The 27211-nt window shown below is 41.5% G+C and overlaps 1 protein-coding gene across 1 annotated transcript; it reads right to left on the reverse strand.

The window, feature by feature from the left end:
- Positions 1-666: 666 nt before the first annotated feature.
- Positions 667-11475, reverse strand: LOC103724335 (uncharacterized). The gene is made up of 9 exons (XM_089926907.1): positions 10973-11475; positions 10434-10723; positions 10129-10357; positions 9822-10034; positions 4545-4889; positions 2878-3055; positions 2320-2486; positions 2126-2208; positions 667-1211 (listed from the first exon to the last, which is right to left on the reverse strand). The coding sequence occupies exons 1-9, from the start codon at positions 11390-11392 to the stop codon at positions 833-835; spliced, it is 2304 nt and encodes a 767-aa protein (XP_089783033.1). The 5' UTR covers positions 11393-11475; the 3' UTR covers positions 667-832.
- Positions 11476-27211: the final 15736 nt, after the last annotated feature.

The raw sequence follows: 27211 nt of genomic DNA on the forward strand, positions 1-27211 counted from the left end.
CACGTGCCAGTGGCACTAGAGCATGTTTTGTAATGTGATTATTCTAGACGTACTCACGACTGATGTAGTAGGTCGTCGGTACACCAAAAAAAAGGAACTCTCAACCAAAACTGCCGCCGGAACAAGGTGGGATGGTGAGCATTCTATTCATGGAGAAACTAGGACACTCTCAAGTCTCATCCTATGGGATTTAAAACCTTGGTGCAATCTCTTAAATTTTCATGTTAATATTCTTTTCCATTGGTGAGCTGGGCTGAATTCTAGTTGTTGTAATGATTTGAAAAACCATATGAGATAAGTTTCTTTTTGTTAGGTATCATGCTTGTGAAGAATTACTGGTACTGACGGCAGTTTCGTTTCAATTCTCAAAAATGCGATGCAGGTTCTCCGCTCAAATAAGAACAAGTGGCATTGCAATTCAATTTCAATAATTTTGTTCCAAGTAATTTGCTGGTGAACATGGTTTGAGAGCAAAATCTCAAGGAAGGGTGATTGTTTTCTGATGTACATATATGCATGTGCCTGCATGTCAGCTACTCTAATGGTCTAATGGACACTCTCTCATAATTTATATTGGAATTTACCATTTTCTTGTTCTATATCATCCATTGGCAGGTTCTTTGGAAGCCTGCAACATGACTTTACCTGTCAGTTTGCATGAAAGAATTTGGAAGTCGGGATTCGCAATCTCATACAACATTACAAATATTCTTATCGAGTGAGAGCACATTCTTAGTCATTCATATTACAGACATTTGAATTTATTGAAGCAGATGCTTTATTTTCCACGCAGAGTTGGGTGACACAAATGGCAGTCAAGAAACTTCGTGCATCACTCAGGAGCAACAAGGACAACCTGTTTGCCAACATTGCGGCCTGCAAAGAGGCCAATGAGGGCAGATGGAGCCTTGTCTATGCCTTCAACAACATCTTCAACATAAACAACCTTCCCTTCCCTGATGTACTGAATGGCCATTTCTAAGAACTGAGGATATAAATGCCTGTAATCAGGTTCAATGAAACCTTGCATCCGAATGCGCTTTGCTACGAGGCAGAATAAGTTGTGGACACCCTCCTGCTGGGTGAGATTGTATTGCGATATCAGCCCACAAACAGCAATTCGACCATGTACTTTCATGTTCAATAGAACTGCATCAAGCATTCGCCCCCCGACATTTTCAAAGTAGATGTCTATTCCATCAGGGAAAGACCTGGTAACAGTCATGCACTCAAGTTATCTTCAAATGTGAAATTTTGATAGGCAGATATCAGTGAAACAAGCAAGTCATCAACAAAAGGTACTACAGAAAAAAGAACTGCAGATAACATAATATTCTGAGGACAGAAGGATCAACTCGATGGTGAGATACAATTTTTTTTAAAAGTTTTTCTTTTGGTAATTTCTTGTGTTCATGGGCAACTGATGGAAGTCGCTAAATTTTCTAAATTAGCTCATTTGGATGCTTGAGAGCACAGGGGACTAACCGTAGATATGAGCTCAAATACCATGAGAAGAGTATTAAATGTGGATATTTCATTCAAATCTTTCATCACCTGAGAGTAATTGTTTTAGCACAATGTATGAGTTTACATGGTTCATATCTAGATCATTGGCTTAATTACATGATAAGGGGTTAGTTTCCATAACCTCTTAACTTTTATGGGATAACATGTTAGTCCAAGAATCCCTCATCTTCCATAGGAGAAACAATGGCACATGAAAGTTTAGGCGGAAGAAGAGATGGAAGCAGGTGTCTGGGAAATATTTTGTTCTTTTTTCAGTTGGGGGGAGGGGAGGGAGGGGCTGAGGTGTCTCAAAAATGTACATCAAGAATCCGGCCTCTAAAATTTGCAGGTGGTGATGTTGGTATTGGTACCACTAGGTTCTCAATTATTGATCCTTTAAGATATTTAATTGATATATAAACATCTGAGGGTGACTATTTATATTTAATAAGAAATTCTAGGACTTGGATTTCTGATGGTTCTAGTTAGATTAGTCTGTCAAACATCATGCTTTTAGAGTAATTCCTTGAGCTCTCAGACCTGGTAACATAACACCACCTCAATGGAACAATTAAGATCAAGATGCAAAGAGAACATTCATCAGAATTTATACACCGGCCTTTTTAATGCAGCAGCAAGATCATGCTCTTCCTTGTAGTTAAATGCATCATCGAACCCAAACTTATTCTTTAAGAGATCAACCTGAGCAGCCACAGGAATCCAAAATATTATTAGTGCTTTCATAGCTAAAATTTTCTATGAAGTAACACATACTTGCAACCCAACCCTTGAAGGTACAGAATATGATAGTACCTTCTCTTTGGTACCAGCACTCCCAACTACATAGCAACCCATCAACTTTGCAAACTGGCCAACAAGTTGGCCAACTGCTCCAGATGCTGCTGACACATATACCGTTTCCCCTTTCTTCGGGGAACATACTTCATGAAATCCAGCATAAGCTGCGAGCCCAGGCATTCCTGAAAATGATGCACAAATAGCTTGAACTTTGTAAGAAATTCTTATTCACGGATTACGTGCTACTCATAACGAATGATGCATAAGTCTCCATCAAACACATACAAGATTTATTCCTAACAATCTCCATCTATGTTAATACAGAGGTGGCTCAAACAATATTTAGAAGCCATGTTAGGGTAAATACTCGAATTATGCTTTCGATCTGCAAAGAATCCTTGAGCAATAGTATGAGCGTAATGATTCATTACTATGAAACTGTAACATTAACTGAACTATTTATCATAGTTTAGTCACCCTACTATCACCAACAGCACTTAATTTCTTCACCAATGTAAAGCAACTGCCTATTGATTCCCATTGTATCAGAATTGTCAAAATATCAGAAGGTACCTAGAATGCCTGTGTAGTAGGAAAGTGGTACATCAGTGTACTTGATTTTGGTCAGGGCTTGGGGCATTGTAATCAGGCTATACTCTTCCCATCCAGTTATTCCCCAGACGAAGTCTCCAGAGTTGAAATCTGGATGACCAGAATCAAGAACTTTAGCCACACCATAACCATTAAGGACCTGCAAATGTATGACCCAGTTAGACTTATGTTCTGGTTCAGAAGTAAATAAAAGACAATTATATCATCAGGTTATCAAAATTATGTGCACAATTGTACAACAACTTAAATAATCTTTTGACTTACAAGCAAAAGTTAGAAGTATGAACATGTGGGATGCAAACAGTGTAAAAGATGAACTAAATGACCAAACATGACTGGTAGAAAATAAGAGTGCACGGTTAAGCCTTCATGCTGCAAGTGGATAAATGACAACTCATCCTTCTGATGTCTGAAAATTTTCAGATAGGATTTATAAGGGCAAAGAAGCCACTAAAAGTAAGAATAACTGAAAGATCCTTCTAGTTTCCCAAATTTCAATGTCTAGCACTGTTATACTTTCATGGATCAATATATTAATGAAGAAAATTATTGCAGAGCTAGCATAGATCTGACAGAACAATTATCACCATATTCAGAACGGAAAAATTCCACATAATCTTCGTCTTTGCAAATCATACACTCTATCCCTTTCAGGCAGACCTGATCGCATTTTCCAGCAGGTCATCTTACTCTTTGTTTTATATAATCAAACCATCATATTCATTCCTCACATTCTTATCCTCTATTTGTGATGCTCTTAAGCCTCCCACAGACTTACTACATCCTGACAGTCACATTCACACCTCAACTTGTTCATCTTTGTGGTGTTCCTCATTCTGCATCTTTTCTTTCTTTTCTCTTTTTTCCAGGAAAAGGTGGAAGATCCACCACCATACTTTTGCCCCATTTTTCTTTTCTGTACAACAAAACTTAGTGTTGTTGCAGTAAGTACCCAGTCCAGAACATCGATTATTAATAATACTGACTTGCTGATTCCATGCGGATAAGTTGATTTCAAGCAGTCTAACTCTAATTTAGAGAATAAAGCCCAAGTATATGGTTTTATCTAGAAATATTCTGTTTCAGTATTCATAGCACACTATAATATGGTACAGTTTGGGACTGAACTGAGAAAAGGTCCTCCTTTTTCTGTACACTAGAAATTGAAAGGAAACAAATGGTGAAGTAGAAACAAATCAACGACAACACCCTCCCTAAATATACTTAAAAATACTGTCGCTAATGCCATTGATGAAGTAAAAGTTCATTCAGGAACAAAGTGTCTAAGATGGCAGATCTGGAATTAAAAGAAAACACGACTAACTCACCCAAAATTCAGAAAGGAAAAGATTACATAAACATCAAGAACAGTAGAAAATGCGAGATCACCGACATATTTACGCATATAACCATTCAAACAAAGACAAATTTAGCAAATATTATCCTTCACCTGAATAGCCAACAATAAACACACATACATTTGAGATCATACAAAAAACTCATTCGAATAAAATAACTAAAAATTTTTATTCAAACTATCCGTCTCAAGAACCATTTAGATCCGAAACATCATAGCATTCTCAAAACAAAAAAAAGGTAGAATGGGAATTAGAAAGAGATGGGCTCACAGAGCCAGGAGTGTAAGGGGTGGTATAGCTTTCAGTAACGGGCTTGGACATGCGCCACCTCATGTAAGGGTCGCAGGAGAGGTAGAGGTTCTTGACGAGGACGGCCTGTGATCCATGGGGGACCTTTGATCCGATGGTGGAGGTGACGAGAACCATGTCCTCCTCCTTGGGGTACCCTGTCACGTAGTCCTTGAGGATGATCCGCTTGTTGCTCAGTTCCACTGTCGCCATCTTTGCTTCTGATTGCTCTTCTTTTTTTTCTCTCTGGAGAATAGGAATGGGAGTCCGAAGAGCACTCACTCTCACTCTGTTTTCTAGCAAGAAAGAAAAAGGATACTCAATGGTTGGTCAGTTTGGATTTTGGATATAAATTTTGAATGGCTCAACTGATCTGGCTCAATTAAATCGGTGTAATTTCGGGTCAAGGGGTCGAGCGAACCGATCTAGCTCGAATCAAATCATTCTATATGTATCATATGTAAATTGGATCAAGTCCTGGTCCAAAATTAGGACCGAATAAAGAACCAAGTTAGGTTGTCGGATTGGATTTGGATCGGGTCCACCGCTACAATTTTTAACTTAATGGGTCATTCGGGTCGAATCGGGTCCATGTACAACTCGGATCCAATCCAAAAAATTCGGATCCGATTCGAGTTCAGATCGGATCAATCCATTCATAACTTCAGAACTTGTTTGCACCCTCATGGACCCAAATAATTTTATAGATTCGGATCGGGATGTATGATTGAAAATCTAAAATTATCCAAATTTTAAATGGGTCGGGTTGGCTTTGAATTTAGTAAACTCAGATCCAACGCGAAAAATAAAACGAGTCCAAATCTAGGACCCAACCCAGCCCTACGGGTCCTTCAAAACGAGCCGGGTTGGGTCACAAGTCAACCTGAGCCATTTGCAGCCTTAATGCCAATATATAATACATTGTTAAAGCTAAGATAACAGATTACACGGTATAGCTTGATACGGCAAATGCTAGTTATCATTATTTTAGAAATATTATATCATAGATATTTTATACTTTTAAAATTTTATTGTTGATTAAACTAAAGGCTAGCTTGTTAGTAAGTTTTATCTCGGTTTGGAATATGGTAATGAAATTCCAACATGTTTCTCAAAAGTAAAAACTATATAATAGTTTTTATTACTTTTATTTATTTTTATGTAAGTTTTCTATAATGATTATTTTATTAAAATATATATATATTTTATTTGGATAACTTGAGAGTTGTACCAATCCAACCCTATCCTTCCATAACTCTGGATTGGCTTCGGATTGTAATGTTCACATGTTCAATGATGGTTATAAGAATTGAAATTGATTACAACCTTATAGAATTTGGGTGACCAGAAACTTTAGGATTTTTTTTCCCTAATGGAGGGAGTGGCTTTGCCTTTCCTAATCCCTTATTATTGGATCCTTCAATAATTGCATCAAGAATAGGTACTTTTTGAGAGTGATATATATATATATATATTGTGTCACTTCCAAATCTGCTACTTGATAGCGTGGGGCCCAAGAAAATGATGTCAGAAGTAACATGAAAGTGATGCTCTAGGAAGGCATGAGCCACATTTATAAAAAAGTATTTTTGGCGTTTTCCAAATTAAAATGCATCTATGCGTATCATCATATGCTACGTTAGGTTTTGGCGCCAGGCAGTTCATAAAACAACTGGAGCTGGGATCATAGCAGGTTTTCTTCAAGATATATTGTTCAGCCAAAAATGAGCCAAGCTCATGCATCTTCTCAAATTCCACACATAACTAAGCCAAGTTGGAGAGTTTTGGAAATGCAAAGACATATAGAAGCTTAACTTAGTTTGATAAGAAGCTCATTCACACTGTTGAGACTAGTGATCTGAGCTATGTTGTTGAGCTTGATTCGAGCCCGATCATTCCTTTGATACTACGAGTTTAGCCTATTGAGCTTGGTTCGAGCCCGATTATTTCTTTGATACTACAAGTTTAGCCTGAGCAACTTATTTGTGTGAGAAGCATGGGGAACCCTCGACCCTTATCCAGCTTCATCTCATAAAGGTAATGAAATAGAAAGTGTATCCCAAGTAGTTACCAACATGACAAGGAGAAATTATATCATACACCGTTGTTGTGCATGATGCCTATCCGGTCGTCGCATTTCTGTAGGCCTCATTCATCATGCGGAAATAATCAGCATGGTGCATGGCTATATTGGTGCATCCTGTGTAAGATATAAATTGCCCACAATAAAGCAGAGTGGTCCATTTGCATCTCTAAGGTTAGGATGAGCAGCCTGTTGGGCCTGCTTGGGGGTGGGAGGCCTGCAATCCTATTTTGTAGCTTACTGTTCTCTTACTGGTTGATATAAAAAAATTAAAAAAATATGCTTCATCTAAAGGAAAAAATGTTTACAATCGTCCTATCGACATTAATGGGCTCTTAATTCCTTTTGGTTTTAAAGATACCAAGAAGTCTGACTTGAATCTGAACCAGCAGCAATCCAAACATGGCCCAAGTAAACCCTTTAGAGTTCAAACCCTTATTCATTAAGCATGAATCCGGCTTAAGTCTCTGGGTTTGTTGATTTTAAGTAGATTATGAAATTACCCATTCCAATCAGTCGAAGCAGTTTTTAGTTTTCTTCACAGAAAATGATTTTCGATCTCAAAGCTCTAGCTCAGTAACATGACTATTTTGGGCTGGAGTTGTAGCCAAACTTATGGGGGCAATAAGATGCCACCATAGGACCATGTGGAGTTTGAGCTTGGGCCTGATATTTTAGATTTGATAGGCTAGGTCCCAGTTCAAAAATTTTATCCAGATTTAAAATAGGTTAGAAAAATCTTGAGTGCGTCTCAGACCACCAGGCTTATTTTATTCATGTTTATTTTTTTTTTTTATGTTTTCAAGAAATAAAGTAGGGATGCTACTATAAGAAAAGTCAGGATCATCTATGCTGCATGTTTTGCACCGTAGAAGGCTATGTATCCTCAATCGCCACCATATCATCCAATCACAAGGATGAACAACTGTCAAATATGGCACAACCTATTGAATGCCAAACACCACATATCGCCAATGGATGCGAAAAGGTCCTCTGTCTCTATTATCGAATAACATGGAGGCGATGGACACAAATCCGAACTCCAACCCTGTTTGGACCTTTCTTAGAGTAAAGAACAATGTCAACTAGCTATGCTAATGCTCAGTGCTTCATGTGAAAAGTCATCCCATAAACTGCTTAGATGCTTCATTATTATTTATCCATCACTTAATTTTAATGGTAAATTCTTTGCCTACGTGTGCATGCAAGGCTATGCACCAATTGTAGATTGTGTGGATTCTACGATGTCAATTTTTAGGGACAATTCATTACATTCATATCTTGAAAATTCACGGAGTAAAACCTCCTCTTACTTCCTGAATTTTCAAGATATGAATGTAACGAACTATCTGTGAGAATTTAATGAATTGTCAGCAAAAATGCACATCTTGGAAATTCAGGGAGTGAAATCTCTTCCTAAGTTACCGAAAAAAAAAATCTCCTCTCAGATTCTTTACGAGCAATCTATTTTAGATGTAATTAATCTTAGTTCACATGTGGGGAGAGGAGGGGGATTAGAATAAACACTTGACCTTTAAGAATATTTCTAAGCCAATGTCTTAAAACCGATACAACTAACCTTACAACTACCTTTCAATGTCCTAGAGCACCAAACTCGGAGTTTGCCATGTGCACAGGGAGAAAAAGGGATCATTTGAGGCGTACAAGAAACCACTCTAAACAAACTTGTCTAATGTTTGTAACCATTGGATAAATGACTAAGTGTCTACTTTACAAATATCATCTACCTATGTCTTGCGATGTTATACTATGATTGCTAGAATTTAGGATCAAACTCATTAGGATCATAATGAATATGTCGTTAGTTGTAGGTCAGACAAGAATTAAAAAATGACATCATCATGCTAAGATAGCTTGTCATAGATGCCGAAATCTTTTTTCTCTTAAGCAATATAGATGTTGAAATTTTCGATCTCTTGCATTGACTTAAATGTATATGTGATATTTAATTGAGAAGTTCAACTTTCCTTCATATTCAAAGAGTTTACATTTAATTTTCCTCAGGCCAAAGGCAGGGATCAGTTGCAATTTGAGTTTCGTGGCAGTGCCATATAAGCAGTGTTTGAATAAAATTAATTTAAATTAAATTAAGAAAACCTAGTCCAAACTAATATTTGGACAGGTCAATTTATAGTGCACAACAATTTATCGACAATGTGGCCATCTTTGATTTATATGAATTGCAAAATCTCTTGCTTATGTTATTGCGATTCCCTTGTTAGGATCCATGGATATTATATGCAGACCTAGCATGGCTCCTCCATGAAATGGATGTGGACTTTCTCCTGTACCAACTGAACAAATAGAAGATAAGTGGTGGCATGTAAGTTCAAGATCTTGTTTCTCTTTGTTTCAAATCCTTCACATAGCAAACATGGCGCCATATTCTAATAAGAAATGCATGGAACCTTTGATAACATCACTACATGCTACCATGGAAAGCTTAATAAGAAATGCATGATCACTTCTTTAATACTTCTTAATATAAGTACCGGTCTCTAGATCTAAGAAATTGCCAAACAAGTATATATAGATCAATCAAAAATCCATGATAAGCCTTCAAACTCAAAACCTTTTCCATTGAATTCATCAACAACAAATGTCGGACCCAAGACCGTCACCCAATATAACTAGGCAGAAGGTATTATTTGGAATCTTACATATATATCCAAGATCGACCCAGTGCATAACCAACAGGCTTGGAAACGCTCCAAGTAGCAAAGACTCCTTTGTCTCTTGCAGCATCGTTTTCTGATTTCCGTTGTATAGAAGAGCTTTTTCCCCATATCTTAGAAGACCATCTAAGATATGCATTGATGTGTTTGCTTTATATGAAAGTTAATAACATTATTATGTAATTCACAGTGATCAATATTTATAAATATGTATGCATTCGATTACTACAAGCAAGACCTCCCTTGTTACATTAATTTAATTATAGGGGTTTTATCCAAACACCAAAACCTTTACATGAAAAGGTACACATACATGAAATAATATAATTCGAGAAGGGAACCCTTCTACTAATACTGAAACGGGACTCGACCTTGCTCTCCCAGGATCTCCCCAGCTCCCTCTTCACGCATTCCTGCGCTCGGCGGCCGGCCACCCAGAGCATCAGCCACTATTTTTATCCTAATCCCACAACATCAGAGGCAACTCGGAGGAATAACAAAGCCAGAAGTGCTCCCCTGAACATTCCTACAGTAGGACTGTGCCTGCTTGTTTAAGTAACTTAGATTTATGTTCTGCAACCCAATTCCACTGCATGGATTGCTCGGGCTGCAATCGAACTTCACTGCTGCTTGGGTCGCCGACGACCCATGGATGTCGCTGTACATCACCTGACTGATCTTGATGCCCGAGCTCTAAAACCATTACAATGAGAGCAAATCAGAAGAAGATATCCTTCGTTTAGCCCATCTAAGCACACGACATGGGACGACTACGTATATACTTTACCTGGCCAGGGCAGTTCTTGTTTCCAGGGCAGTAGTTCTGATCGATGACGATAGGATTTTGGACATTCTGCATGATGGCATGCTCAAACCTGACCCCCTTAACAAACCCAGTGTTAGGCTTCCCCCATGTCTTGATCCTTAGCCCGTTCTGCGTCCCCGCGAGCACCACCGACTTCACCGTCACGTTCTGCACACCATCTTCCTGCGGCGTATCCCCTAGGCTTCCAATGCTGCATCAATGAATACGAATTTGTTAGCGAAGTAGTCATCTTTGATCATGATCGATGGAACAGTACTGATCCTCGCCTGATGCCATGACCCGGGCCACAGCTTATCTTCTCAATCCAGACGTCGGTGGCACCTTCGCCCATGGAAATGCAGTCGTCGCCGGTCTTGATGCTGCTTCCGCAGACGGTCACAAAGCTTGACTTCTGGATGTGGATGCCGTCGGTGTTGGGGCTGTCCCCCGGGGCTGTGATCTTCGCACCCCGCACCGTGACACCGGAGCTGCCAAAGATCGAGATGTGGAAGACTTCGCTGTTCAACAATGTCAGGCCGCTGATCAGGATGTTCTTTGATTCGGCTATCGTGAGAGACTGCATTTATAATGAATCACAAGCAATCTTATATTAGCATTCTTGGTAGCAGTTCAATATCTGACTTTTTATAAGAAGTTTATGACCCGGTCATCTTAGTGACTTGTAAGTTGCTTAATTAGTTAATTTCAGCCTATGTTCGCTCATATACCAAGATATCTATCTCATGGATTTTAACTATAGAACATTTAAGTTAAGCAGCTTTCTTAATCCCTGAATCAAGTGCGAGGTATCACAAAATTCACCTACCATGGCGCCATTTGGACAGCTCCGGCCAGCCATCTTGCAGGCCCAGAAGGACTGCCCTTGCCCGTCCAGTGTCCCACCGAAGATGGATAAGCCTTGGACGTAGTTGAATGATATCCATACTGTGTTAGAACCATAACCGGAGGGAGCCACAATAGTCCCACTGATGAAGATCCTTATATTGCTGTTCTTGCATGGCCCCTGGAAGAGGGCCTGGCTGAGGAGGAACCTGCCGGCGGGCACAATAATAGCTGAAGGCTGGCTGGAACCACAAGCAGCAGCCCATGCACTGAGGAATGGCTTGGCCGAGTCGGTTCGACCGTCAGGTTTGGCTCCAAAATCTGCAATGTTGTAGGCTGCCATTGCGCTTGTGAAGGAGCAGATAAAGAGAACTGTGAGAAGAAAGGCCATGAACTGTGCCATTGGACTGGTTTAGATAGACAGATAGATGGAGAAAGAGAGAAAGAGAGGGAGGGCGATAGAGAGGTGCTACTTAGAGGTTGTGTTGGGATGTATTTATAGGGCTGTCTTGAAGGTTTAATTTGTCATTCTATGGTGGAGGAAATGAAGGGTTGGAGGGGTGGTGGTCATCTTATCTTAATGGCCGGCATCATGACATGCAGATTTTGGAAGTTCAGAGGTCTTCTGAAGCATTAATTTGTGGTACATGCATGGCTTGTGTTGGCTTGCATGGCTTTGCAGGGGCACATGCCAAACTATTCTGAAGTTGAACGTTTTGTGACGATGTTGCTTCATTTAGATATTGTAGGTCATGACCAATAAGTTATTTGCCTGCAGTTTTTAATTATATTATATATTCTTTTTCTATGCCCAAATGGGGAGACATGAATAATTTATTCCTCCATTAACTCCATTTCCTTGATAACTCAAAAAACCATCTTCATCAATACATTACTTTTATACTTTGGTCGTTTCTTGAAGATTTGATCATCTTATAAGAGAATATATGATTGAAGAGTATAAAACAATTCAAGCAGAAAATTGCAGCGATACTAGTTCTAAGAAACCTTGGTTCTCAAGTAAGGAATGCATGCATCAAAGGAAAGTCTTGTACTTAGTCGGTTGCTTTAATTTATTAGCTAAGGAGCTTAGAAAGTAGATTAAGTCGAGCATCCATGTGACTACAATGACTTTTGGTTACTAAAACCTGTGCTAATAAACAATTGATGCAATACATCTACTTTACAAGAACATAAGGAGTTGCTCTTGCATATTTTCAATCAATTATTATAATTTTATCCAAAAAGATGATAAACCTTAAAGGATTTGTAATATGCCACTTCTTTTTGTTGAACTAGTATATGATGCAACAAGAAGGGTGATGGGAGATTCAATCACCGGGATTAAATCTCGAAAATTTACATATAAATTGGAGCAAGCTAGATTGAAAATCCTTTGTTTGGTGAAGAAAGTTCTTTTCGAGAAGTTTTATTGATATGTCGAAAGGCTGCAACATACAATGTATTAGATGCATGTGCATGAATGACCTTTAACCATAATTCGGCATTAATTTGGATACGAAGTCATACTAAAAATAAAACTCAACAATAAGGAAGTGCGCTAGAATTATTCTACTATAATATAGAAGCTTGGCTAAATTTGATACCATCTCTAATAGAAAATATTTACTTCTCAAAATCTTCACTCCTGAATCCACTTGCTCATGTGAAGCTTGGCATAGTTCAATTGGCCATAGTATTTGCTAGCTGCACTATGTGGTGCATCAACTAGTATATGACAACGCTTACGATATGATAAATCATGACATAAAACAATCCATACTTCCGATTAACAATAAGCTTCTGCTTGTTTCCTTTTTCTTATTTACCGATTGCCAATGAGTCTGTGGATTTTCTTAAATCTTGAAAGATGCATCTAATATGTGCATTAGTTTTTCTTTTGAATCACAAATCTAGGGATAGATTTCTTTTCTCAAGTACTTGTGTCAAGAATTTAAAAGTGAAGTAATGATCACTTGACTCCATCATTTCCATAACTAATCAAGCAGCAAACCCCATGTGCATGGGAATTAATTATAGCATCTTAGAGTATTTATGCGAACAAGAATTTGTGGTTATATCTATACAATAAAGATGCAGATCATGGAGTAAACATTGACTAACATGAGAGTGCATGCAACTTTTAATCTTTGAAACACAATGGTGATTGGATGATCCAATCAAAAGGTTGCTTGCAAGTGTTTTAGGAAAAGTCAAGCTAATGCTCATGTGGAGAATAGAAAGTATTGGATAGCAAGAATGGTTTCCCAAGTCAACTTGAGAAGCATGAAGCAAGACCTTGAGTGGCACCTGCTCTTTTGTTAACTTGTTGTTTAAGCAGCCCACATCCAGCGCATGTGAGTAGAGGAGAAGCCATGTTCCAGGGTCTGCATTCCTTTGTTTTGTTCTTCCTTTTCTGTTCAGAGAGACAGGTTGCAACTCTAATTTGAGATGGGTACCTGCCCAAGAATTGTTATGGACACAAAGAACAGAAACCATCCATCTAAATTAAAATTAGAAAATGGTGGTCTCCCACCAGAATTCATTTGTCAAATACCTGTCCAAAATAACATCTTTTCAGGAATTTATTTGCATTCTAACTGTGTTGGTGTGAATTGAACTGCCTAACAAATTCTGCATACTATCGGCAAATCTGACCGAATCCCAACCCTCCATTCAAAGGTCATGTTTGGATCATATGGACTGTTTTGTAACTCGAAGATAGAACCTCTCCCACATGAGGTCTGGAAGCTTTCCTTATACATGTCAAGCCTTGTTCCATTCCAAGATCACTACAAAGAGATCAATTTAAGCTAGCAAGAGTGGATGTGAGCTGCCCAAAATGCTAAAGCTGGTGCATTTGCTCAGGCCTCCATGATCGATCATCGTCCGATAGACATAGGGCACAAAGCCTACGAATGTCACTTCTTGAAGACTCCTCCAAATTGAGAGTCTACTTGACTGAATGTTAGTAGCGTTCACTGATTGCTTCAATATGCTTTACATGGATATTGGATAGCAAATTGGAGAATGTACTGCACTCTGATAAATTGCTGGCTAGAGGAGCTATTTGGTCATATAAAAGATCTCACTCTTTCCAATTTGAACTCATAATAGATCATCAACAAAGGCTTTGAGAAGTTTTCCTGTTGATGCTCCAGAAGCTAATATAGCAAAGGCATTTACAAATAGAAAGCAAAGTTCAAGCCTTGTAGCCTATTAAACCCGAACTAGGATCCATTGTGGTGCATCTTTTGCACCATAAACTGCTTTATCATCCTCGGTGGCCGCTATGCCATCTATGCAGATGAATGGCTATCGCTCATCTGAGGCACCGAGCGTGGCCGCTTGAATTATCGCCATGAACTATAGTCATTCGTCTTCGAAATGGATGATATAGTGGCCATCCAAGATAATTATAACCATCTGCGGTGCGAAAGGCAACCCGTAAAGAATTTGAACTCATTAAACCCTCATGACCTTCTATACTACCATATTTGCCAGCATAGTATGCGCCAATGGATATTCACAATTTAGTAATTCAATTCATACTGTAGCAATGCTCAACAATATGATTAGTCATTCTCCTTTTTGATGGTCAAAATCATTGCTCTATTTGTTGGCTTTCTTTATTTTAGATGAGGACACACATAGTCATACCGAAGCCGAGATTTGAACCCTAACATTGAATCCTTGGTATGATCATCAAGAGACTTTTGTAGTCTGATAAGCTAGCACTTTCCTGTACGTAGATGAGCTTACGGTATGTATTTGGGTAAAAAACAAGGGACCTACCCAAATTACAGCTTAATTTAGCTTCATGACAGTTATTTTTCTTGGTATGTTTTAACAAATCATTCATACCTTAATTTAGCCCAAGACATCACAAACCTGGTTAGTGGAACACAGCAGCAGGTTCGAGCGTTCAACAGCAACTGAACCGGACCGGACAATATGCGCCGCTGATGTCGATATCCATGGCCTATAACGCCGGTTCTCTTTCCCAAAAACAAAAGGTTAAACCCAAAACCCCAGCAAGAACCTGGAAGAAAAGCAGCAGCAGTCAAAATAGCAGTCTTAGTGTGCTCATTTCCATTCCAGACAGCGAGAGAGAGAGAGTTTTTTTTTTGTTTTGTTTTTTAAATTGTTTTCAGCGTTCGGAGATCACAAGGCAGAGGTGTGAATCAGAACGAAATGGTTTAGAAGTTTCCATTGGAGTGCTTTTCACTAACGACTTTGATGCAATTCATGTTGCAACTAAGCAGGGACATCTGGGTAAGCCTTCTAATCTCGGCTTCTCCAATTTCATGAAGGTAGCTAAAATATGCTGACACCAAATCAAAGTTTTAATGCTAACAATGTTAATGCAGGATATCCTTCACTGAATTATTAGATTTGCTGCCAGTTTTAACTAGTAGAACTTGAATCAGATTCACAATACTTCCTTGTTGTCGTGGTAATTAAAGATAGATTTGTCTGAATTTTCCTATATGTGAATTGGGGTAGTTAGTCCCATTTAGTTCCATGTGTTCTTTTATGGATGTAAGATATTTTACTTCTAGCTTCAAAGCAGCAATCCTGTTGTTGTCATCAGTATGTGAAATTTCTATTAGAGAAGATATTAAAACGAACAAACAATTAATAGTTGCTTAGACTGGATTGAGTTGAATCACTGAAGGCTTCTGCTAGTGCTGTAAAGGTTGCCTTATTTTATAGTAGCTGGCTAGAACTTACTAATAGGCTTTCAAGAAAGTAGAATCATAATCCTAGAAATGAAGTCGTCGATTCTGCCAGTCTTGTACCCTGATTATGGTCATAAAGAACTTCTATATTGCCCATCTTTTGAAATTAACTATTGGATTCTACTTCCAGTTTCATGCATTCATCTGCTACTTCAACTCGGTTACTAATTTACTAACTGTAACATCAGAAAAGAGTGGAATTACTAGCCTTTTCCCATATTTTCCCCCAGAATCTATTTTACAGTGTGCTATTATGACCATAACAGGTAATCGTGTAAAGGATTGAGCTCATCCATAATTATTCTAACAGTGTCTCACACTCTGGAGAAATACTAATCCTTCACTCCATCTAATCATTTACAATGAATAATTTATTCTAGTCATCCTTGATTTGAAATATTTTGATGTTGATCACTTCATTTGGTTTATGATTGCTTATATAGATTAGTCCCTATTCTTCTATCATTCTGTGAGAGTTGTTATTTCATATCCTACCTCAGCCTGTAAAGTTCGATTCACACTATATCATTTCTTCAGTTTTACTGAAGTGCTGAAAGTGCTCCTGCATTCTTTTCCTGCACTGGCCGTGACAACAAACTCATCGAATTCTGCAGCCTTGGACACTGTTACTACCCCAGGCCACACCAACGTTGCCAATCTTCTGTTGGAAACGGATGCTAGCCTTTGCCAAGATCACTCGGAGCAGTCGTAAAACTGCTTTTGATTTGAAAGTGTTTAAGAGATATGCTAGCCTTTGCCAAGATTGTTCAGAGCAATCGTACATGTAGAAACAGTAATGAAAGCTCTCACATCGGCTAGACTCATTTCAGAGCCTGGGCATATAAGGCGGGTGTTTTCAAATCCTGCAGACACATTTTGGGTAGAAAACAAAATCGAAGAGGGGTCTAAGCGGCGTGTGCGCGCGCGTGCGGCCTCCGGAACCAAACAATATCTGGCAGGGGAGCCCCGTGTTCTCCTCTTATGTAGCCCCCATGTTGGCACTGGGTGCCTCACGCGCCCCGCGTAGGCGTGGGCATGATATTTTGGTTTCAGAGCCGAGGACAGCTCTAGTCCGAGAGTAGGTGAATGAAAGATTCCACATCGGCTAGACTTGTTTCAGAGCCTGGGCATATGAGGTGGGTGTCTCCAAATCCTGCAGACGTATTTTGGGTGGAAAACAAAACCGGGGATGGGTCTGAGCGGCGCACGTGCGGCCCCCGGAACTGGACAATATTTGATAAGGGAGCCCTGTGTTCCCCCCTCATGTGCCCCCATGTGGGCACTGGATGCCTCACGTGCCCCGTGTAGGCGGGGGCGTGACAAGTAAAGTCCCTTCTAAGAAAGGAGCCCAGCTTAGGTTTGAAGACTGACAAGAAGGGCAAGTAACAATTTACACGGCAGTTAAAGGGTATAGTGTTGAGATAGTGCTGGAACTGCTTAAAACCAATCCTTCAGTTGCCAATTTGGAAGACAACAAGGGGAATACACCATTGCTTATTGTGATTTTGGAAGGGTCATCATGAGGTAGGTGATAAAGTTGTCGATATTGTAAACTTCAGATCTGCATGAAGGCACGACATCATTGATATATGACTGCTCTTTGATTGCAACCATGCTGAAATTCTACTGTTCACACTATGTTTTCTAAGCTGTGTCCCTCTAAACTGACATGCTTATTGTTGAATCCACAGTTCTTATAGACGGGCATGTAATTATGTTTTTTTTTACCCCAATAACTAAATGTTTCTCTCATGCAAGAGGATCTCTGTTTTCCCAATTTAATTTATGAGGTTTGAAGCTATTTACTTAGCTAATCAAGGTTGAACTTGGATCTATATACTTGAGGTTTTACAGAGTAAGGAAAAAGACCCCCCTGCTCTGGATGTTTGAATGCTAAATCATCATTAAATACATGGTCATGAATGTTTCAGAATTTGCTGTTAATTTCAGCATGCATATTTTAATAGTAGTGATACTCAACTTTATTACATCATTACGTAGTACATTTTTTACTGCATCTTGTGTGAGGAGTGCCTTATGCTTTCAGATTGAACTGTACTTTGTGAACTGCTATCCATTGAAAGAATCGAGCGCGATACCCAAATTATGTGTGTAGTTGTATCTCGAGAAGGTTGTGTGTGAGTTTTTAGAGAAGTTTGTTCATTTTGATTTGTTTTGGGGCATCTTGGTTCTTAATTGTAATCTCAGGCTTCATTATCAATAAATATTAAATTTATGTGGCCTCAGACCATGTGAGCTAGTTGAGTTTGGCTTTGTATCTCATTAATCAACATCATAGATATGATTGCCACCAAATTTGGATGCGTGTATGCTAACTTTATCTTTCCTTGATTGTGATGATATAATCTTCAATAGTTATTACAGATGCAGCATAAAATATGATAAGTATTAATTAGAAGCTATCTTAGAGGTTATGCTTATTCAGTTATCTTACTAATTTATCCTTTTTATCGGTATCTTTGTTTGGGAGTGACTTTAAATGGCTTTATTTGGGTCAAGGTTGTAAATGTTGCATGTTGTCCTTGTATTGTTTGTAACAACCCAGGACCTCACCCAAAATGGCTAGCCGGAAGTTATTATTTGGGTTCCTTGATCCTGTATAAGTACCCAAGATCTACCCAGCGAATAACCGATGTGGGACTAAACACACGCCCGCACGGATCCTCACATACTCCCCCCGTTCAAGCCCTGACGTCCTCGTCAGGCTAAGGGTTCAAATCCATTCAAATCTAATCATTAACACCACGATCGGTCCGTGGTCAACCCCAATGGATCCGTGCTGCAGTGTCCCCTAGTCCACATAAGTTATGGGCCGGGTCCACTCTGATACCATTTGTAACGACCCAGGATCTCACCCAAAATGGCTAGCCGAAAGTTACTATTTGGGTTCCTTGATCCTGTATAAATACCCAAGATCTACCCAGCGAATAACCAATGTGGGACTAAACACACGCCCGCACGGGTCCTCACAATCACTATGGACTTTGTTACAGGGCTACCAAGAACAGTAAAAAGGAATGATGCAGTGTGGGTGATTGTCGACCGCCTCACAAAGTCAGCTCACTTCCTACCCTTTAGGGTTGGAACCTCATTGGACAGACTGGCCCAAGTGTACATTAATGAAATTGTGCGCCTACATGGAGTGCCAGTGAGCATCGTCTCTGATCGCGACCCCCGATTTGTATCCAGATTCTGGGGAAGCTTTCAGAAGGCCATGGGTACCGAATTAAGGCTCAGTACCGCATACCACCCTCAGACTGACGGTCAGTCAGAACGGACAATACAGACCCTGGAAGACATGTTGAGAGCTTGTACCATGGACCTAGGTGGAGGCTGGGACGACCACATACCTCTGGTAGAGTTTGCCTACAACAACAGTTACCATTCCAGCATCCAAATGGCACCATATGAAGCTCTATATGGAAGGAAATGCCGATCTCCTCTGCATTGGGATGAGGTCGGAGAGCGAAAACTACTCGGTCCTGACTTAGTCCAAAGTGCTAGAAATAAGGTACTGCTAATAACGCGAAGACTACAAGCCGCTCAGGACAGACAGAAACGATGGGCTGACAAAGGTAGGAGGAATTGGAATTTTTGGAGGGGAACTTTGTCTTCCTAAAAAATTTCTCCGTCAAGGGGTGTTACCCGATTTGGGCGGCACGGTAAACTGAGTCCCCGCTACATCGGCCCATTCGAGGTTCTCGCTAAAGTGGGCAAGGTCGCCTACAAGCTGACCCTACCTCCAGAGTTATCAGGAGTACACGACATCTTTCACGTCTCCCTCCTACGCAGGTACATCCCAGATCCCAACCATGTATTGCAGTATGAACCCTTGCAGATAAATGAAGACCTGACCTATGAGGAAGCTCCTCTGCGCATCGTCGATAAGAAGGAGCAAATTCTTCGGAGGCGTACCATCCCTTATGTCAAAATTCAGTGGACCAACCACACTGAACGGGAAGCCACCTGGGAACTTGAAGAGGAGATGCGCCAAAGTTACCCCCAGCTCTTCGAAGATAGAGGTATGTATAATTTCGCGGACGAAATTTATTTTAAGGGGGGTAGGATGTAATGTCCGGGCCCACAACCTACTAGGCCCAATGAGAAATAGGCCCAGTTAGGGGTTTGGGCCCAAATTTTTCTGTGGGCAGTATCATTAGAATGGCAACCAGGAAGAGGTTGCCACCTTCTGCTAAGAAACGAAGGGATAAGACCGACAGGGGAGGGTCACCTCACGCCCCTGGTGGTAAGCCAGGCACCATGGCAGAGCAGGAAAAGATAGCTACGGTCATCTCACGCCCTGGTGGTAAGCCAGGCACCATGGCAGAGCAGGGAAAGATAGCTACGGTCACCTCACGCCCTGGTGGTAAGCCAGGCACCATGGCAGAGCAGGGAGAGGTAGCTAGGGTCACCTCACGCCCCAAGTGGTAAGCCAGGCACCATGGCAGAGCAGGGGGCATCTGTTAGTCCCGGAGCTAGAGGATAAGGGGGATGGGACTTCACAGAAGGAGATCCCCAGCCATGCAAACCCTGGGAAGGTCACCTCACCCCCTGCTGGCAGCCGATTCCGGCGCGCCTGAGACAGGGGGGGCGGCTGACAGTCCCGGAGCGGGGAGGAAAGGAGAGGATGGGACCTCTCAGAGGGGGGTCTCACCCCCTAAACATATTATTTAAGCCCCTGCCGGCAACCCCAAGTCACAGACCCCCTAAACTTTGAACGAGAGAGAGAGAGAGAGAGCCGAAGCCCCGGAGCCTAAGGCCAAGGAGCCCTGAAGCTCTGAGAAAGGGGGGACTACCAGGGAGGAAGCACTGCCTGACTACACCCGGCTAAAACCAGGTATGGACCCCCTGTTAATAAAATTTTAAAGTCTGGAGAAACCCTCTGTGGAGGATTTCCCCTCTGTCTCAACAACGAAACAGAGAGGAGGAGATCGGCAGAAGGGATAAGGGTCACGGACTAGACCCATGGACCCCGGACCGGCCTGAGAATGGCCGCGGCCCAAGACCAGGCCCGATGACCACTCGGGCCGAGCCGCCTGCAGGGCACCGCAGCCTCGGCTGTGGCTACGCTAGGGCTCGGGGGGCAGCCCGGGCCGCCGGATCTGGCCGAGCCGGCAACAGAGGTGGCCACAAGGCCACCATCCCCGGCCGGACCGCCACCTCTTCTCCGGCAAGAGGTGGTGGTGTCGGAAGAAAGGACCAAAGAAAAAAAAATAAAGGGGAACTCACCGGACCTTAAGGCTTCTTCCCCTCCGGCCATGCCCTGCCGTGGACGGAACGGATGGAGGCTCTCGGGTATAGCCCGGACTCCGACCCATCTCCGAGCCCCTTCCCCTCTCCGGCATCACTTCGGAGAGAGGAAGGGCCGGCCTCCCTTTTCGCCGGTGTACCGGGGGGAAACCCCCGCCTCGGTCGGTGGATCGGGGGGGGAGCCTCGTCTCTCCGGTCGCCTGCGGGAGAAGAAGGGGAGGAGACAGCGGGTTCCGGTGGGGGGGCGAAGGGTCGGAAGCTAGGGTTCGTTGAAAACAAAGAAGAAAGAAAGAAAGACAAAGAAAGGAAGAAAGAGGGAAAGAGAAAGAAAGAGAGGGAGTGACGGAGGAAGAGAGGCCGTGGATTCGGCCGGAGAAGAAGAAGAAGGCCGAGGAATCGGCCGAAACACCCACGATTCCGGCGAGGGCGAAGAAGAGAAGAGAGAGGAAGAGCGTCGGAGGAGAGAGGGGTCGCGGAAGGTGAAGAGGCGGAAGCCTCTGGAAGGGGGGGAGAAGGAAAAACATGAGCACGGGTTCGCGGGTCGGATCCGAACCCGAACCCGCAACCCATTAATCTTAAAAAAAAAAAAAAAGGGAAAGCAAATGGGTTAGGTAAACCCAATGAAACCAGACCCAATCTATTTGGGTGAACCTGGATGAGAGATGGAGTGGAATCTGAACACAATTAAACCTGAACCCGAGCCCAAGTAAATTGGGTTAAGTCTGAACGAGCTCAAACTACCAATTTGGATCAAATCCGAACCGAAATAAACCCAAATTGATTTGGGTCCGAACCCAATTAAGTGGAGTTAATTCCAGCAGACCCAATTGAATATAAATCGGCCCAATTAAAGCCTAATTCAAGCCAATGTAATTAATTTGGGGCCAAATTGATCCCGGATTGACCCTGACTCAGGCCCAAATGGGTCACAGTGACCCTAAACCCGAAATTTAAACCCAATTAAGCTGGGAATTAAGCTTATTGGCCAATCGGAAGGCCAATTAAAACTTATGAGCCCAGCCAAGACCCCAATACAGAGGAATTAGACTGGGGCTATAGTTCGGGTAGGATCCAAACAAGTAAAAAGGAAATAATATGCTTATTATGATGTGATTTTAGGTGACTCAGGATCCGTCACCAGGACGTGAGAAACTTGGAAGAAAGCGAACCACTGTAAGTAACTTGTTTTAATCTTGTTGTGAATCATGTATGTAAGTGGCCTGTCCTAATCTTTTATGGATCATACATGAAATTTAACATGTTATGCATGTACTGTAGGCTAAGAACGATATGTGTATCTGACATGCTCTAGTTACACAAGATATGATGATATATGCTTTATATTCTGTTATGCCTACAAAATACTGGGATTACATTACATGCTAAGATATGAGTTATGAAATATGAACATGAGTGGTACATGTCAGTCACATAATTCATAGTTGTGCACATATTATGTTTTCATAGCTCTTGTGATACATGCAAAATGAATTGAATTCCATATTATGATTTTTATTAGCATGAGTGTAAAGAATGATAATGATTTGCTCTAGCTGCATATTGCTTGTAAGAGGGTACCTAAGAACTCCTAATGCTACGGGCCGAATGCAACTGAGCCGGCCTTGCCAGTGGCCGATAATGACTGAGCCAGCCCCGCCAGTGGCCGACTAATAACTGAGCAGGCCCCGCCAGTGACCAATAATGAATTCGCCGTAGCATCTATGAGGTACTACCTATACGAAGCATTATTTATGAACTCTTAAGAGCTACTGACCCAATGTAACTGAGCCGGCCTTGCCAGTGGCCGAGAATGACTGAGCCAGCCCCGCCAGTGGCCGCCTAATAACTGAGCCGGTCCCGCCAGTGGCCAAGAATGACTTCGCAGTAGCATTTAAGAGCATGACCACGGCATGCCGGTGGCACGATTTTTTCTACATGTGCATATTACATGATTTCTTGATATTGTAGGATACTGTTTTATTCACTCAGCATGGATATTTTATTATGATGATTGATTTAGTAGCATACATGTCAGCTTCTCAAACCCTGATAAGCATGGTTAGCATTTTTAGTTGATTCGACAAGATTATGCAGGATTACTTACTGAGCCGTGTAGCTCATGCCTGTTCATTTACGTTTTTTTTTTCAGATCACCACCAGTGACAGCTGCTAGAAGCATTTTTCTTTTGCAACAGGGCTTCCTTATTTTTGGGGATGATATAAATAAACTTTTGTGTATATAAACTATGTAGAAGCTCTGTACTTTATATGAACCAGTGTGTTGTAATACCTTCCTTTGATATATGCAAGTTTGACTGTTTTTGACTACCTGTTGACCATGTACGAGGCTGCGTGCTATTGTGGGCAGTAGTCGGCAATAGCACGGCCGTGTCACGGATCCGGATCCGGGGCGTGACAACTCTGGTCCCCTCTCCACCCCTCCTCTTAGATAATATCTAATCGATCACTATGGCCTTTGATAATCACAAAGTTTCTCATATAAAAGAATTGGTAAAGAGTCCTGCATTCAGATTGGCTTTCTAAGAAGAGCAGTGAAGTGGACCATGTGGGAACTTGGGATTCTGACTTCACCATGTTAAGTGTTGTAAATTGTCTATGATAATGTAATTATTGCTCCCATGAGCATGCAATATATTTTACATCCAGCTTCTATGGATTGCTCATCCAAAAAGGGAAAAAAGGGGGAAAAACTTGCAGCAAGAAGAGAGCATAAACATCACTACTGAACTAGGACATATAAATAAATTCTCCTATCATAATTCCTTATCAGTATCATATCATACATTTACAGTGCAGTATTCCCCTTCCTTTTCTTTTCTTTTTATATTTTGGCTTTATCCACTGATCCTTTTTCTAATGCAGAGACTGCAGCCTTATTATCAGTTGGTGGAATCAAAATCAATGAAGTTAATAGAGCAGGAGAGACAGCTCTTAATGTCGCTCAGAAATCTTCTTATGCAAGGACCATAACCTTCCTGCCAAGGGGCATTCAAACCCTCCTAATGCGGCAAAGCAACTTAAATGAACAGTGAACAATATTAGACATGAAGGCCAATTTCAACTTCTACAAACCTGTCAAATCTAAATGAGGGTTCAGAACATCAAGAAGAGATTGTAGAAGTTAAACATATAGGGCTTGAAAAATGTCACTCATTCAAACACAGTGGTGGCAGTGCCTATTCCCATAGTGGCCATCACAACCCAAGACCCCATCAAAAAAGCTAGCTATGAGGTATTAGTTGAAACTTTTTGTCCTATATAAGTATCCAAAGTCTACTCAGTGCATAGTCAACGTGCGACTAAATATATGTTTGCATAGGTCCTTTCATATCCTCTATTTAAGCCATGGCATCTCGTTAGGCTAAGAATTCATATCTATTCAAATCTAAGAACAAATACTATAATCAGCTCGTGGTCAGCCCGAATAGATCTGTGTTGTAGTATTCTCTAATCCACATGGGCCATGGGCCAGATCCGCTTTGATACTATTTGTAACAACCTGAGACTTCACCGAAGAAGCTAGTCAGATGGTATTATTTAAATTTTTGAGCCTCGTATAAGCACCCAAGATTTACCTCTTGTATAGCTGATGTCGGATTAAGCACACGCCCGCACGTGTCCTTAAATACTCTCTTCGTTTTGTTGCTAAATATGATCTATTGAACTCATAACTCATTAGATACTTTTTGTCACGCCCCGGACCCGGATCCGTGACACGGCCGTGCTATTGCCGACTACCGCCCATAATAGCACGCAGCCTCATACCTGGGTAACAGGGTAGTCAAACCAACCAAATCTTTTCATATGAAAGCATTCTTAATACAACATGCTGGTCAGTACCCAAATACAGAGCTTCTATGTAGTTTATGTACACAAAAGTATACTTGCTTCACCCCAAAAGAAAGAAGCCCTGATACCAAATTAACGTGTCTCTGGCAGCTATCAGTGATGAGGATCTGAAAGAAAAAGTAAATGAACGGATATGAGCTACACGGCTCAGTAAGTAATCATACATAATCTTACCGGATCGAACATAATGATAACCATGTTTATGCAGGGTTTGAGAAGCTGACATGCGTATTATCTCACAATTTATCATGGCAAAATATGTATGCTTGGAAAACAAAGCAGTATTTTCAGTCAAACAGAATTTTCATAAAACATAAGAATTCATGCGATTAGCATCATTTAAAGGAGATAGCGGTTTTAGCAAAATACAACATTTCATAAGGATATATTCAAAAACCCGTTGTAAAACAATGTATGCTTTGGCCAGGCACGTTCATAAATGTCACGGCCCGCCTTCGCAGGGCACGTGACTATCGGGCCTACATGAGGGGGAAACACGGGGCTCCCCCGCCAGATGTTGGCCAGTTCCGAGGCTTCACGCAAGCGTCCTTCACCCCTCACCGATTTTGCTTCTCCCCAAAACGCATCTGCAGGATTTGGAAACACCCGCCTCATATACCCAGGCTCTGAAATGAGCCTCATGATCATGCTTCAAATAACATTTTCATAAAGTATGCATATGAAACCGTGCCCCCGGCATGCCGTGGTCCATTCTCTCGGATGCTACTGCGAAGTCCATTCGGCCACTGGCGGGGCCAGCTAGTCATTCTCGGCCACTAGCAAGGCCAGCGAAGTTATTCTCGGCCACTAGCAAGGCCAGCTCAGTTGCATTCGATCAGTAGCATCTTTGAGCCCATTATAATAGTGCCTCTTGGCTAGATAGGATTTCATTATACCAACTTGCATGCATGATTAAAATATCAGCATCATCATGTTGCATACATAGCCATAGCTTCTGAGATCATGCAAGTTACTTATGCATTGTAACATCTCATGCATGAAACATATATGCTTAAAATAAATGCTTAGGAAACATTAGTAACATGACATGATCCCTAACAGGATTAGAACAGGTTACTTACTTTCTTCACAAATCATGTATACAATTCAAATTGTATGAAAAACACTGGTTCATCTTATTAAACGTAATATCAGATCTACGATAAGATTAAGGCAGATTACTTACAGTGATTCGCTTTCCAAATTTCTCGAGTTCAAGTAACAAATCCTTTATCACCTAAAACAACATCATAGGAATTGCATTATTCTCCATTTATTTATTATAAAATTTCTTAGTTCATCATATTATGAACTTACTTGCTTGGATCCCATCCAAGGATCTAGCCCAAGTCCAATTTACCCAATTTAGAGCCTTTAGGGCTCGATTTAAAACCAGATTAGGTCCACATGGGTTGATTGGGTTTTTAATTAAAGGATTGGGCCGTGTTTATAATTGGGTCCAACCCTTTCTAGCCAATTGGGTCCTCTGATTTGGTCGATGTGGCTCATTTGGGCCTGAGTCAGGGTTAGCCCAAGGTCAATTCGACCTTTTGTCAGTTGAATTGGGCTTGAATTGGGCCTGATTCATAATCAATTGGGTCTGCTGGATCTAATCCAGCTTAATTGGGTTCGGACCCAAATCAATCTGGGCTTAATTCGGTTCGGATTTGACCCAATTTGTAGTTTGGGCCCGTCCAGACTTAGCCCAATTTAATTGGGCTTAGATTCAAGTTTAATTGGCCTCTAGGGACCAATTGGGTCCTTTGTACTTAGCTTAATTAGAAGGGGTCCAATTTTGGGCTCGGTCTAAGGCCAGCCCGAGCCCAGTAAAATAATTTAATTTGAATTGGGTGCAGACCCAATTGAACCTGTGCTTAACCTAAATTAAGGTTAGCCCATTTTAGAATTCGGGTCCACTTGGATTTAACCCAGCTAATTAAAATTATTTGGGTCTAACGGGTTTCGGATCCGGACTCGGATTCGACCCGCTAAGCAGACCCGTTAAGGGTCTTTCTCAGGTTCTAGAGGCTTCGGCCTCTTTCGTTCGCCCCTCTCTCTTCTCTCCGGTCTCTCCGGCCCCCTTCACCTTCCACCGAAACCCTTCCCGGCCTCCTCCGCCTCCGGTCCCCTCCCGCCGCCTTCCACCGAAACCCTTCCTCCTCCGGTCGAAGCCCCTTCCCGGCCGCCTTCTCTCCTTCGCAGGCGACCGGAGAGATGCAGCGCCCCCCGATCCGCCGGCAGAAAGGGTGCTCCTCCCTCGAGCAACGGCGGCGGGAGGCCGGCCACTCTTTCCCCTTCTCCGAAGTGATACCGGAGAAGAGGGGGAAGGCCGGGAGGTG

This window comes from Phoenix dactylifera, chromosome 13 (genome assembly GCF_051530095.1).
Source record: "Phoenix dactylifera cultivar Ajwa chromosome 13, Ajwa_hap1_PhDact_Kaust_v1.1, whole genome shotgun sequence".
Taxonomy (NCBI): Eukaryota; Viridiplantae; Streptophyta; class Magnoliopsida; order Arecales; family Arecaceae; genus Phoenix; species Phoenix dactylifera.

Coding starts and splice junctions, on each gene's coding strand:
- LOC103724335 (XM_089926907.1), bottom strand. CDS start 11,392: ATGGCACAGTTCATGGCCTTTCTTCTCACAGTTCTCTTTATCTGCTCC. Junction 3,056..4,544: donor CCCCTTACACTCCTGGCTCT/GTGAGCCCATCT, acceptor ATACATTTGCAG/GTCCTTAATGGTTATGGTGT. Junction 1,212..2,125: donor CTTGCTGCTGCATTAAAAAG/GCCGGTGTATAA, acceptor GACTGTTACCAG/GTCTTTCCCTGATGGAATAG.